The sequence below is a fragment of the Lycium barbarum genome, chromosome 5, assembly GCF_019175385.1.
Source record: "Lycium barbarum isolate Lr01 chromosome 5, ASM1917538v2, whole genome shotgun sequence".
NCBI classification, from domain to species: domain Eukaryota; kingdom Viridiplantae; phylum Streptophyta; class Magnoliopsida; order Solanales; family Solanaceae; genus Lycium; species Lycium barbarum.
Window position 1 is genome coordinate 108376583 of NC_083341.1, and position 14355 is coordinate 108390937.

A 14355-nucleotide genomic window follows, 5' to 3' on the forward strand; every position below is an offset into this window, starting at 1 on the left:
TTATGATGAAGAGTTAATGACACTTCTCATTAGAAGGTTGGTTGCACTTTTCGGGACGCTGCCTATGACTATCTGTGGCTATTTGGACTTAAGTGAGTACTGCCAAAAAATGTGATAGAGATGCTGTCATGCTGGGAAGACAATATAAAGAATAAGTATCCGACGAAAATATGGAAAACAATTCTTCCCTTTATAGTTTGGGTGTTGGGCGTAGAAAGAAATGTCAAGTGTATTGAATGCTAGCTAGTCTAATACAAAATTGGAAGTGCAGTGATTTGTGTTTGCTAAGTTTATGGTGTATGCTATGTGATATATATCACGTGCATAAATAATACATCTCATTAGTTCATACAGGAGTAAATTTTTCACAAAGAATGCCACTTCTTTTATTTTTTTTTGGAAAAACGGTCTAATTTTAGTGTAGCCCGACACCATTTAGCTTCAGTATCTTTTATTGTTCTATTCATATTCATACACGCAGTAATTTCATCTTTCATTTTTCTATTGATATTCATCAAGCAATATGTGGATGACCGACCTAGGATCAGATGGGGGAGTTTGACCACGACTAGTGCCGTGGAGATGGGAGAGAAATTGAAGGTTATGGGGGCCTGGGATAGTACTGGGGATGCGACAAGTATGTGGGATAGGACGGCTAGTTGCATTAGGGCGGTAGCAAGGGAAGTGTTGGGGGTCTCGACAGGTAGTCGTGGCCGGCATCGAGGGGACTGGTGGTGGAATGGAGAAGTTCAAGGGAAGGTGGAAGCAAAGAAGGTGACGTATGCGAAGTTGATAGAAGCAAGGATGAGGTGGAGCAGTGGACGAATAGGGAACTTTATAAGATGGCGAGGAAGGAGGCGAAGTTGGCGGTTTCGACGGCAAAAACGGCAGCTTTTGAACGCCTTTATGCTGAACTAGAAGAGAAAGGAGGGGATCAGAAATTGTTCAGGCTAGCCAAGGCGAGGGAGAGAAAGGCACATGATGTGGTCCAAGTGAAGTGCATCAAGGACGAGCATGGCAAGGTATTGGTAGAGGAGACTCTCATTAGACGGAGATGACAGTCATACTTCTCCAAACTCTTAAATGAAGAAGGGGACAGAGACATTATGTTGGGAGATTTAGAACATACAGGAAGGCGTCACGATTTTGGGTATTGCAGGAGTATTAAGGTTGAGGAGGTTAAGGGTGCTGTTCGTAGGATGCGCAGGGGAAGAGCGACCGGACCTGACGAGATTCCTGGGGAATTTTGGAAGAGTGCGGGCCCGGCAGGTTTGGAGTGGCTGACTAGGTTGTTTAATGTCATCTTTAAGACGGTAATGATGTCTGAAGAATGGAGGTCGAGTGTAATGGTCCCTCTATACAAGAACAAGGGAGATATCCAGAGTTGCAACAACTATAGAGGTATCAAGCTGCTAAGCCATACTATGAAAGTGTGGGAAAGAGTGGTGGAGATGAGAGTGAGGAAAGGCGTGTCTATTTCAGAGAATCAGTTCGGATTCATGCCGGGACGCTCAACTACATAAGCCATCCATCTTGTGAGGAGACTGGTGGAGCAGTATAGGGAGAGGAAGAGGGACTTACACATGGTATTCATCGACCTAGAAAAGGCTTACAACAAAGTTCCAAGAGAGATCCTATGGAGATGCTTGGAGGCTAAAGGTGTACCTGTGGCGTACATTAGGGTGATCAAGGACATGTATGAGGGAGCCAAAACCAGCGTAAGGACAGTAGGAGGAGACTCAGAGCACTTTCCAGTTGTGATGGGGTTGCATCAAGGATCAACTCTTAGTCCGTTTTTATTTGCCTTGGTGATGGATGGATTGACGCGGCAAATTCAAGGTGAGGTGCCATGGTGTATGCTTTTCGCGGATGACATAGTCCTGATCGACGAGACTCGTAGCGGAGTTAACGCTAAGCTGGAGGATTGGAGACAAACTCTGGAGTCTAAAGGGTTTAAGCTGAGTAGGACCAAGACAGAGTACTTAGAGTGTAAGTTTAGTGAAGCACCTCAGGAGGCTGGCTTGGAAGTGAGGCTTGGTACCCAAGCCATCCAGAAGAAAAGTAGTTTCAAGTATCTTGGGTCTATTATGCAAGGCAGCGGGGAGATTGACGATGATGTCACACATCGTATTGGGGCAGGGTGGATGAAATGGAGGCTTGCTTCCGGAGTGCTGTGTGACAAGAAGGTGCCACCACAACTTAAGGGCAAGTTCTACAAAGTGGTGGTTAGACCAACTATGTTGTATGGGGCGGAGTGTTGGCCAGTTAAGATTTCTCACGTTCAAAAGATGAAAGTTGCTGAGATGAGAATGTTGAGATGGATGTGTGACCACACCAGGAGTGACAGGATTAGGAATGAGGATATTCGGGACAAGGTGGGAGTGGCCTCAGTGGAAGACAAGATGCGAGAAGCGAGATTGAGATGGTTTGGGCATGTGAAGAGGAGAGACACAGATGCCCCAGTGCGGAGGTGTGAGAGGTTGGCCATGGATGGTTTCAGACGACGTAGGGGTAGGCCAAAGAAGTATTGGGGAGAGGTAATTAGACACGACATGGCGCAGTTACAGCGTACCGAGGACATGACCTTAGATAGGAGGGTTTATAGGACCCACATTAGGGTAGAAGACTAGTAGATAGTCTCATTATCCTGTCTTATTAGTAGTCACATTATCGTAGTATAATTTCGTGTGCTCTGATTTATGCTATTATCTGTTATTTCCTGTGCTTTGATTATTCTATGTCATCTGTGTCGCTTGCGTTACTTCATTTCCATATCGGTTTGAATCTCTTAGCCTTATCTGACCTCTTTTTATGTTTTTTATTGAGCCGAGGGTCTTTCGGAAACAGCCGTCCTACCTTGGTAGGAGTAAGGTCTGCGTACACTCTACCCTCCCCAGACCTCACGTTGTGGGATTTCACTGGGTTGTTGTTGTTGTTGTTGTATTGATCAAGCAATAATTTCAAACATATACTAGTCACGCCTCATATACAATCTCTAACCAATGTCATTGAATGTGGATAAAGAGAAGATGAAAGCCAAATTATCCTTTGTTGTATATTTAAGTTTTTTGTTATTTCGCTATTTCAATACCATATTTGTGACAATTTGTTCTCTAAATAAAAATGCTACGCTACAAGAAACACCTTGGTTAATTTGATACTTTTTGTGATAATTGCCGCTTTGTGGGTACATATTTTCTGTTGTAGGAAGAGAAAGTTATTGATATAAACTTAAACTACTGTTTTGATATTTATTCCTATGATGAAAACATTTTGTCTCCTTAGTAGAAGCAATATATTTTGTGGGCGTGCAGTATCTTATACGAATTTTCGACTCATGGGGATTGGGGAATCCCAGAGCTTCAAACACTTGATCTTTAATTGATTTTCCCACGTGATTTCATGTGTTTGTTGAAATGAACGAAATCTAATTCGATGACATTAGTTACGTATTTAACTTTCAATATCAGTTTTTGTTAGCGAGTGTGGTTAAAGATTGAGGTTTCGAATGTAGAATTAAGACAAAACTCTGAATTTTCATATACATTTAACATGTATAATTTAAATAAGTAATCAAAAAAAAAAAATCGAGCATCAATGGAGATATAACGTCATGTTCTATAATTAATGATAACAAAAGTTTAGTTATTTATTCTGCACAAAACATCTTAATCCTTTTAAAATTTGTAAAATAAGCACTATACTATTATTTAGTTCGCGTATAACTTATATGGTGATTACCTTTTTAAAAGATTATCCGCGATGCGCGTGGGTATTTATTAAAGTAAAATGAGATAACATGGGATTAGAAGGCCAGCAAGTTCTTCATTTCCGTATTAGACAAGACTTGGGGGAAACTCAAATTTGTCCGAAATTTGACCTAAGATTTGAGATTTCGATTAATCTAACATCGGTGTCCAAGCTAAAAGACATTTCTGATTGGTAGCGTAAAAGTTTCACGATACACTATCCAACAAAAAAAGAATTTTGAATTATCCAGCTCTTCAAGTCGAATACCGTCATCTAAAAGTAAAGTTTTGTTGAAGCAAAGTTAATTAGTACAACATGCTTAAATAAATGAGTAGAAAAAATAGCAAGTTTCTATTTATACTTTGTTGAAAGTATTTTTAATATTTCAGATCCAAAATTTGAACCTGAATATTAAATTGGTTCATTTATCAATTCATTTTGAGTTATCATTTCAGACCATTGGAACCCAATTAAGACGCAATGTGACTCAAGCTTCAAGGTTTTGTGCTATCTTAATCTCTATATATTTTACTCAATTAAAGTGTATGGCTCGAGAACAGTAAAAATTAATCACTGTTTTTTTTATACAGATAACAAACTAAATTTGCAGAGCAGTTTGAGCGACACCCTTTTGAAATGACATGCTAAACATTCACATTAGTTTCTTAAAGTCTCAAATAATGTGATTAGTAAAAAGAATTTAATCCTCATCCTATTCTTATGATCTATTCATTTGCAATGATTTTTACTACTTATAGTTTTCGCCTCTTCTAAAACATGATTCTATCAATTAGAATTATAAAGAATAACTAAAAAGGAGATCGAACAAACGTGGAAATGTAGGAAATTGAGTGTAAGGGACTTCAATCCGATGCTGTTTCACGAATCTATGTTGATTGAACTTCGAATGCTTAATTTGTTTTTTCATATATAATCAGTGTTACCATGATGAATCGTTGAATTTTATGTATGTTGCTATGTTATTTGAAAAGAAAAAGAAAGCTTGCGAACAGTAAATAATAAGACATGTATACCTCAACTCAAACACATAATTTCATATGTACGAATTACATTTTCATATAAATTATAAATTTTTCGTATGACTTTCTGTCTTTACCTATAAATGCACTTTTCGAATGATTTAATTTTAAATTATAATGACCGTGCATTGCGCGGATACGTATAGCAGTACAAAGAAGAAGTAAGTCAGTAACCAACCACTTCTTAAAGCAAATGAACTCCAAAAATAATTTGTCCTAGCAAATGAACTCCAAAAATAATTTATCCTCACATCTGTATAATAAAAGTTACCAGCACTTGTAATTAAATATGTGAAGGTGTTAACGTAGTATACCAAGGAAATGAGAGTTGAATTTTAATCTGCTAACTTAATTCCAAGATCAATATACTCCTGAATACCATATTGAAAGCAGACAATTTCAAGAGCTGACAATCTTCTTTAGTTGCAAAGCGTTAAATTATTTCAAATGAATAAGTTTCTTTATCTTCAGCTGCAGCTGCCAGACTAGTTTCATTTATCAACTCATCACGTCTACCACATAAACACCATATAAATATTTGCTTGTGGTAACTAACAAACAATAACCAATTTGTACTCCAATCTATTCAATAAGTGTAATTTACGGGGTTAAACGAGTACAACGATATCCATATTGCAATATAAAATGAAATCGAATCAAAAGTCAACCAAAAAGCCAAACCCGAGCCGCCGGGTAATTTTACTATATTTCCACGGTACTCATACTCCCATGAGTTCAAATCGACGATCAACTTCCAAACACGATAATGAATTGACCTAGAATTTCACAAATTACACTCTCTTAACCCTAAATTAAAATCCCCAACATTCCCAATTCAAATATACAAATCTAGGCGTTAAAATCAACGGGCAATTGATATAATAACTTAAATCCAAGTTAAAAACACTTGCCCAATAATTTAAGATAAAAATCCATCTTTGAATTATCCAAAAACCGACTATCCAACTAATAAAAATGTTGAAATGACATAAAATCCAGATCTTCCAGCTTTTACTACGCGATGGCGAGTGAGACCCGCGACCGCGAAGAGCAGTTCAGCGAGGCCCTCTACGCGACCGCGAATAGCCTCACGCAACTGCCCAGGGTCCCCCAGTCCCTTCTTCACAAGCGCGACCCTAAGCGCCGTGAGGCCTGCAGCTGCACCAGGAAAAAAAAAATCTGGTGCAGCACCAAGGGGGTTTTAGCACCCAAAACTCACCGAAACCCCCTCAAATAAGTTCAAGCGGATATTATAACTTGTTCAAAGTCTCCAAACCCAAAATTAAGCTTTAAATCGAAGAATCAAGGGTCGGGATGTTACAATCAATCTCTAAACAGAGACATGAATTCTATCTAACTAATTATTATTTCAAAATTTATATTGTCATCATCCAATTTGTTAGGCGTACTGATCTATAATGAACTTCACCTATTAATAAATAAAAAGGATAAACAATATACATTGTCCTATCCAGATTAAGAGTACAAATACATCTAATTAGCTAGAGAGTTGTTGTATATAGTCAATATATTTTCTCTACTTGTCCTATTCAATACATTCATAATGTACTAGTAACTTGGAATTAGACCGTTCTCATAATCAACATAAGTTGTATTTAATCTTGTGTTACAATCACACCAATGGTGTACCCAATAGGCTCTTACTTCACTTTTATATTTTTATCTTATGCTACAATTATACCGATAGTTTGCCCAACAATCTCTCTCTTCACCATTACAATGACAAAGCAACTTGTTGCAAACAAACATCTGCTCCCAGAGTCTGCAAAAAGGAACACGAGGCAAGACAACACTTGAGACGCACAACATTTGTTGTCTCACAGATTTATGTCATATCTCAGTTTGAGGACACTGATACATCATCTGGGGTAGAAAGAACTGTGAGAAACGTTTGCAATTGAAGCCGAATCGCCTTCTTTAGATGGGGTATCCCAAGGATCATGAAGCTCCATGGTTTTCTCATCTACAAAGGGAGGATTAGATGGAACCGGTAACTCTTCTTCTTTCTTTACTAGCATCTGCAATGCCTTTGACATGGACGGTCTTAATCCTGGAACCTCTTGTGTGCACAAAAGTCCTACATGTACCATTCGCAGAACCTCCTTTTTTACATTACTTGTGTGGTAGTTGTGCAGCATAAGATTTGGGTCAAACAGTTCCTCTACTCTCCCATGCTGAAAATGCTGCCATGCCTGTTTCATCCACGACAAGAAGTTAAATCAATGAGCAACAACTTTCTTGTCTGCAATTGTATAGATCCAGAAATATATTGGTAAATAGACGAATTAGTTTCACATCTTACAATGGAAATTAAACTGTCGGAGTATTCAGTGTTTTTGCTTCTATTATTCTGCCTTCCAGTAACTATCTCCAATAAAAGAACACCAAAGCTGTAAACATCTGCCTTTTCGGTTAGTTGGCCATGGGCTAAGTATTCTGGTGCCATATAACCTCTGCAAAGGAAAGAACGGAAAATTAACCATCTGAAATAACTAATTCAACTGCTGGCTGTTAATATTTAGCGAACATAAGTTTTGAACTAAGATTTAAATGGTGAAAGAAAAGAATCACTAACAAAGTCCCAGCAATAGCAGTGCTTATGTGACTCTTGTCTTCTTGGAAAGACCTTGCCAACCCAAAATCAGCTATTTTAGCTCTGAGCCTTGAATCCAACAGGATATTGCTGGCTTTTATATCTCTATGAATGATCCTCGTCTTATTGTTTTCATGGAGGTACACCAAACCTTCTGCAGTCCCTATAATGATTTCAAATCTTTTCTCCCAGTTCAGCGTTTTACCTTTGGCAGGATCTGCCAATTTCGACATACAAGGTGAATTCTATTAATTTCATGCCAATAAGAATCAAGTGTGACAAAGTCATTGCAGCAGTTGTATACTACAATAACTGCTACTCACCAAAGATAAACCGATCAAGACTCTGGTTCGGGAGGAACTCATATACAAGAAGGCTTTCGGGTCCAGAACAGCTGCATCCTAATAACCTTACTAGATTTTTGTGCTCAACACTGCTAATAATGTTGACTTCATTATAAAAATCTGCAGCTCTGTGTTTGTTGTTGAAGAACAGCCTCTTGACAGCAATCTCTCTCCCATCTTGTAGAACTCCCTGCAGTATATAAGCATATTATAGACTTACTCAGATGTGATTATAAATCATTGTGAAGCATACAACAACAACAACATACTCAGTGAAATCCCACAAAGTGGGGTCTGGGGAGGGTAGAGTGTACGCGGATCTTACCCCAACCTTGGGAGGTAGAGAGGTTGTTTCCGGTAGACCCTTGGCACAAGGACAATCAACTCAAAGCAGTATAAAAAGTCACAGCAAAATACTATAAAAGCATAATAAAACAGTATGAAAAAAGGGCTAATTGTGAAACATAGTGATGGATAAATTGAAAACTTAAAAAGATGTTAACCAGTGCGATATTCTCACCCACTACCTTATAAACTGTACCAAATCCACCTTGCCCAAGCTTGTTTGCCTCATCAAAAGACCCAGTGGCTTTCTCAAGAGTTGAATACTTGAAGTTCAAGCTGCTGTCGTTAAGGGTCTTCACTAATTTCTCCACATCATTGGAACCTGAAAATTTTAAAACTCTTAGTTGCTTTAAGAAATATCCAAAGCCAAAGCCTTAGCTGAAATATTACCAAATGTTTTACCTTTTCTCTTCTTCTGTATTTGTTTGTTCTTCCACATATAAAAGGCGATAACAGCTCCAACTACGAAGACGACCACAGCACTAACAACAGCAATTACAATTACTACCACTCCTGAAAATTCATTTCTCTATCAGCCACATGGTCCATTCAGTGATGACTTAAAGAAAAAGGAAGAATACAAAGTAAAAATTACCATTTGATGATGAGTCTCCACTGCTAGCTATAGCATTAAGAAAATTAACATCCGAGTACCTCATGAAGCATCCAGTGTACAATGCTCGGCCTTCTGACCAGGGTAAGCACCCCATCATGGAGGCAGATGCATTTTGCAAACAAGCTCGGCACGAGTTAGCACCCACTGTTCTCCAACAATCAGCTAGGACATAAGCCGTCTCGTTCTTTGCCCCGGGCACTGCCACTTCAGCACGTGCATAGCCATTATTGTTTGGTGCATTAGCAACCGCTTGCTGGACAGCAAGCCTAGCGGTTTGTTGGAACAAAGAACCCTTTCTGGTTCTATTTCCACAGACATGTCTGTCTTCAGGTCCTAAATACTGGTGATCGAATGTGTAATTCTCAGCCCGCATAAAGCAGCCATCAAGATAAATTCTCCCTCCATTGAATGGAAAGCATTGGGGAAGGACGGTTCGAGCTTCAGCATAGCATAAGACACAGTCGAGTAAAGAAAGATCACCATAGCATTGTGCTAGTCCGTAGTTAGCATCCGGTCCACTGCCGGTGAGTGCTACTCCATAGCCTTTAGTTCTCATTTGCTCACTTATGGTTTCCATAGTGGCAACAAAATTCGGGACATAAGCTGTAGTATTATGCTCAAGCTGGTTACCGCATATGATCTGGACCGTCTGAGATCTAGGTTCTGCCTCTGATACATTTGGTAGAAGTAAAATCGATAAAATAACAAATAGTCTAAATGCAACTAATGTCGCTGCTTTCTCCATTTCCCTATGCAAGATCTTCGATTGGTAAATCCCTGCTCAATATAGGACGAATTTAAGTAGACTACTTCAGGGACTAACAAGTGAAATCAATCAGATATAAGAAGATAAAATCACTGCATAAAAGTTATGAAGAATTAAAGATTTATCGAGTTATTGTTTTCAATCTTGAAAATGTTGAGTAACATGAAAACCATGAAGAATTAACATGGTAGCTTCCTTTCATAACCAAAAACGTCAACAGCAAAGTCCAAAAAGTACAGTACAATTATGCCACCTTCATTTCTGTAAAACTTCCTTTCTACTTTTATTAACAATCATTGAGCCATCAGAAGAAGTCTTGATTTCACATTCATTTTTCAAAATCTTATCTTTAATTTTTTGCTAAAAGCAACACAAAAAAGAGACCACAAATACTCATAGTTGAAACTACTGCAGCATCCTATATTAGACTAAGATTTAATTTTTTTTTTTTACTGGATATGTAAAGAAAGTTTTTCCATGTAACTAAGTCCAACTTATAAAAGCTAAACTCATTAATTTGAAAATAGTCTATGCACGTGGTAAATAAAATAGGAGACATAGTTGAGAATTTTGTCGTGTTCCATCTAGAAACAAAAGAAAGGTCACCATTGAATGATTATACCAAAACCAACTACATTGATTTTCATATGTAAAAGTGAGACCCCACCTCAATAACAACTTGGCTCAAGCCAGATAATAATAATTGACCAATTTGCCATCATAATCCCAACTCACAAACTTACTCCCACATCTTCAAAACACATCAAAAATTCAATATTTCATTTTTTTTCCTCTTTACATATGTCTCTGATGCAGAAAACTCAAAACTTGATGGCTAGATTCAAAATTAGAGTTCAAATGAAACCAAAAAAAAAAAAAAAAAGGGGGGGGGGGGGGGGGGGGGATTTCCTTTGATTATTTCTAGTCAACCATAACAAAGTTTACGATTTCTTTTTACTGATTTTACACGAAGCTTAAGACCAAAGAGTGATTCTTGCAATCATTTCCAAATAAATTGATAAAATAGGAAACTCGTTTACCCATAAATTAAGATATAATTACATCAAAAAAAAAAAAAAAAAGAAGAAGGAAGAAACAGCAAAATCCTCAAAATTGAACTGAATACAGACAATTCTCAATCACCAAAAGAAACCATTTCGAAAAATACACAAAAACTAAAAGTCAAAGCTAAATGTAGAAAAAAAGCTCTTTAAGCTCAAAAACATTAAGGGAAACTTCATTTTTATTGAAAATAAAACAACTTAAAAAAACAAAATTCTTACCTTTTGTTCACATGGGGTTGCTGAAAATAGATTTCTTGATCAACATCACAGGAGAAATTTGTTGAGCTTCCTTAACAACTATGACAAAGAACAAAGGACAGTGACAAAGAAGAAGAAGAAAAAAGGAAGGGAAGGATTTATATAAAGGGATGAAATTAAATGTTGTTAATAATTAGATGAGGGATTATTAAATGAAAGAGTCAAGGAAGAAGAATAGACAAAGTGAAAGTGATATTTGTTTTTTCAAAGAGAAAAAAATGGGTTATAATGGAGGAGACTTTGAAATAACGCGTTTCTTTTAACCGAAACTTCCTTTACCTTAATTACCTTTTTGTTGAGGTCGTTTTTGACGGTTGGGTTAAATCTCTAAATTTTAAGTGTCTTTTTTTTTTAAAAAAAAATAATTAAAATAAATTAGGTTATTTGAGTATACTTGTTCTAGAAAATGTTTTGTCTTATTTTTCAAGTTGTTAATTTTACTTGTAATGAATAGGTATTTTAATTATTACTATTTTTTAAGTGATTTGATAGTGCATGTAAATTAATTTGTTAATATATAGAAGTAAATAATACTATATGATTTAACTTATATACATGACAAAGTAAAAAAGTAAATACACTAATGCATTTTAAACTGTAGTAACAAGTTATTTGTTTTAGATTTCAAGTTATTAATCCAGATAATTATGAATGTTTATGTGTAATTATTTTTTGGGTGAATTAAAAGTGTAAAAATTTAATTTAGATTATTTATATACAGAAGTTAAAATCAAAGATTATATACTAATAATGCAGATATTTTCTAACATATTCAGTATACTAACCTATTCTAATAGGGTGCACCCACTCACTTTTTGAAATAACTGCGTCAATTACACATTTAATAACTTGCCTAGTACATCAATATTTATCGAATTTATATACAGGTCAAAGATTAAGATCTCTATGAGGTTAGACTCGTTATTGCAAAGTAACAAATTAATAAGATTATGAATATGCTTGATATTTAATAAACACTTAATATTGACACTTGCCTAGTACATTAATATTCATTAATTGAATTTACAAGTCAAAGATAAAGATCTCTATGGGATTAAACTCGATTTATTGTGAAGTTAAACATTTAATATTGACACTTGCCTAGTACATTAATATTCATTAATCGATTTACAAGTCAAAGATAAAGATCTCCATGGGATTAAACTCGATTTATTGTGAAGTAAAAAATTGATAAGATTATGGATATTTTTGATAATCAATACACAACGTTGGGACTTGCCTAGCACATTAATATTCATTTATTGAATTTATTGGTCAAAGATAAAGATCTCTATGGAATTGCGAAGTTAAAAATTGATAGGATTATGAATATTCTTGCATTTATTACTATTGACTATACATTATAATACTTCCTACCACTTTTCTATTTATCACTAGTTTCTCGGCACGTGTAATGCCGAATTTTATAGTATATTTTTAAAATAAAAATTAAGTAAATAATTATAAGTTATGAGAAAAATTATAAAATACAAGTTTATGTGAATGATTAGTGTAGGTTGATATATGGTGCTATATAAGTAAAAATCAAAGATTATTTACTAATAATGCAAATATTTTCTACATATTCAATATTAACTACTCTAATAGGGTGTCCACTTTCTTTGAAATAACTAAGCAATACACATTTAATAATGACACTTGCCTAGTACGTTAATATTTATTGAATTTATATACACGTCAAAGATTAAGATCTCTGTGGGATTAAACTCGAGTTATTGCAAAGTAACATATTGGTATGATTATGGATGTTCTTGATAATTAATAAACATTTAATATTGACACTCGCCTAGTACATTGATATTCATTTATCGAATCTGTAGGTCAAACATAAAGATCTCTATGAAATTAAACTGGAGTTATTCCAAAGTAAAAATTTGATAAGATTATGAATATTCTTGATAATTAATACACAATATTGACACTTGCCTAGTGTATTAATATCCATTTATTGAATTTACATTTCAAAGATAAAGATCTTTGTGGGATTAAACTCGAGTTATTGCGAAATAAAAAATTGATAAGATTATGAATATTCTTACATTTATCACTACTTATCACTAGTTTCTTGGCAAGTGCGTTGCACGTGTTAAGCAAAATTTTATAATATATTTTTTTTTTGGTGACTAACGATTTTATTAACTATCAAACCATAATTACAAAGCAGCTGGACTAACTCAGTCCGCTATATAATATCTATCTCTCAAAACTCCAGGCTAACCATTCTACTACTAGCGATTACAACTCAAACATAGTAGAAATGGAAAAACACTTAGACCCTATTAGGCGGCAACACCAGGCTGTGTAGAAACATCTTCAAATCCCCATCAGCTCGCACATTGTAGGTGTACATAATTTATCTAGTAACTAGTTCCCATCGCCTTTCATACTTCTCAATAATTCTATTGTTTCTTTCACTCTAGATGGCTAACACAAATTCAGCATAAACAAATTGAATCAATGTAGCCTGTTTGGATCTCCCTTTGTTCATCTACACTAACCATATTTGGTGTTGCAGGAGGAGCCATTACCTTCATCCAAACCATAGTATTCCCATAACAGTTTCACTTATGCGCATTCTAAGAAGAGAAGATATCTAGTTTCTGCACTTTAATCACACATGTAGGGTGAACATGTTACACCCCTTGCTTTCGTAGTAGTAGAACCTATGGCTTCCTAGCCGGGTATGCCTTTGGAACAGGGACCCGAGCCCGAGTTTGGAGGTAGAAAGTGTCCTATCCTGTGTACAAGGGTACCAACAGATATTCTTGGCAATTTATAGAGTTAGAAGTTGAACGAATTGAATCGACGTAATCCAAACTGAATCAGAAAAATCTGCAGAACACCAGTCATCGTCGACGGGTCGTCGACATGGTCGACGGACCATCGATGTGCGGCGTCAATAGGGTCCCGCATCCTTTCATCTGCAGGCGCAGGTCGACGGACCGTCGACACGTCGACGGGCTGTCGACCCACTCGTCGAACCGGACCGCTGTAGCTGTTTTTAATTCCGAGTATAAATAGGTGGTTCACGACCCTATTTCATATTTTCCTCATTTCAAGTCAGAAAAACCCTAATATATTCTCTCCTTATATTTTCCATCATATTAGTGAAGATTTGACAAGACCCGGACCCCGTAAACCCAAGCTTGTGAAGAAGAAGGTTGCTTCTAGGGTTTCTTCAAGGTTGTGAAGCTTAGGGAGTTGAAGTTGAAGTGATTCTTGGGATTTTTGTCCCCTCAAGGTATGTAAATGATTTCTACCCTTGTATTTGAGTTTATTATCAAGAGTTTTAGTGATTTAAGTAAAGAGAAGGTATTTGTGGGGGTGGTAGGTTGATGAAGGACCAGATAGTGACTTGGGGTTATTTGAAGAGATGATTGGAAATGGATTTAAGTATATTTTGATATATATATATATATATATATATATATATATATATATATATATATATATATATATATATATATATATATATATATATATATGTGTGTGTGTGTGTGTTTTCATCGTGTTGAGGGTATTGTGGTTGATGTTGGA

The 14355-nt window shown here is 36.1% G+C and overlaps 1 protein-coding gene across 1 annotated transcript; it reads right to left on the reverse strand.

The window, feature by feature from the left end:
• Window positions 1–6204: 6204 nt before the first annotated feature.
• LOC132641112 (cysteine-rich receptor-like protein kinase 2) lies at window positions 6205–10996 on the reverse strand. Its single transcript, XM_060357997.1, has 8 exons — window positions 10759–10996; window positions 8689–9486; window positions 8496–8606; window positions 8276–8415; window positions 7728–7938; window positions 7387–7621; window positions 7114–7264; window positions 6205–7003 (listed from the first exon to the last, which is right to left on the reverse strand). Exons 2-8 carry the CDS (start codon window positions 9452–9454, stop codon window positions 6671–6673), a joined length of 1947 nt encoding a protein of 648 aa, XP_060213980.1. The 5' UTR covers window positions 9455–9486; window positions 10759–10996; the 3' UTR covers window positions 6205–6670.
• Window positions 10997–14355: the final 3359 nt, after the last annotated feature.

Excerpts from the sequence above, each read along its gene's own strand:
- LOC132641112 (XM_060357997.1), bottom strand. The coding sequence starts at position 9,454 with ATGGAGAAAGCAGCGACATTAGTTGCATTTAGACTATTTGTTATTTTA. Across the intron at positions 7,622-7,727 it reads TCTTGATCGGTTTATCTTTG|ATCCTGCCAAAGGTAAAACG; the intron begins GTGAGTAGCAGT and ends CGAAATTGGCAG. Across the intron at positions 7,265-7,386 it reads ACTGCTATTGCTGGGACTTT|AGGTTATATGGCACCAGAAT; the intron begins GTTAGTGATTCT and ends TTTCCTTTGCAG.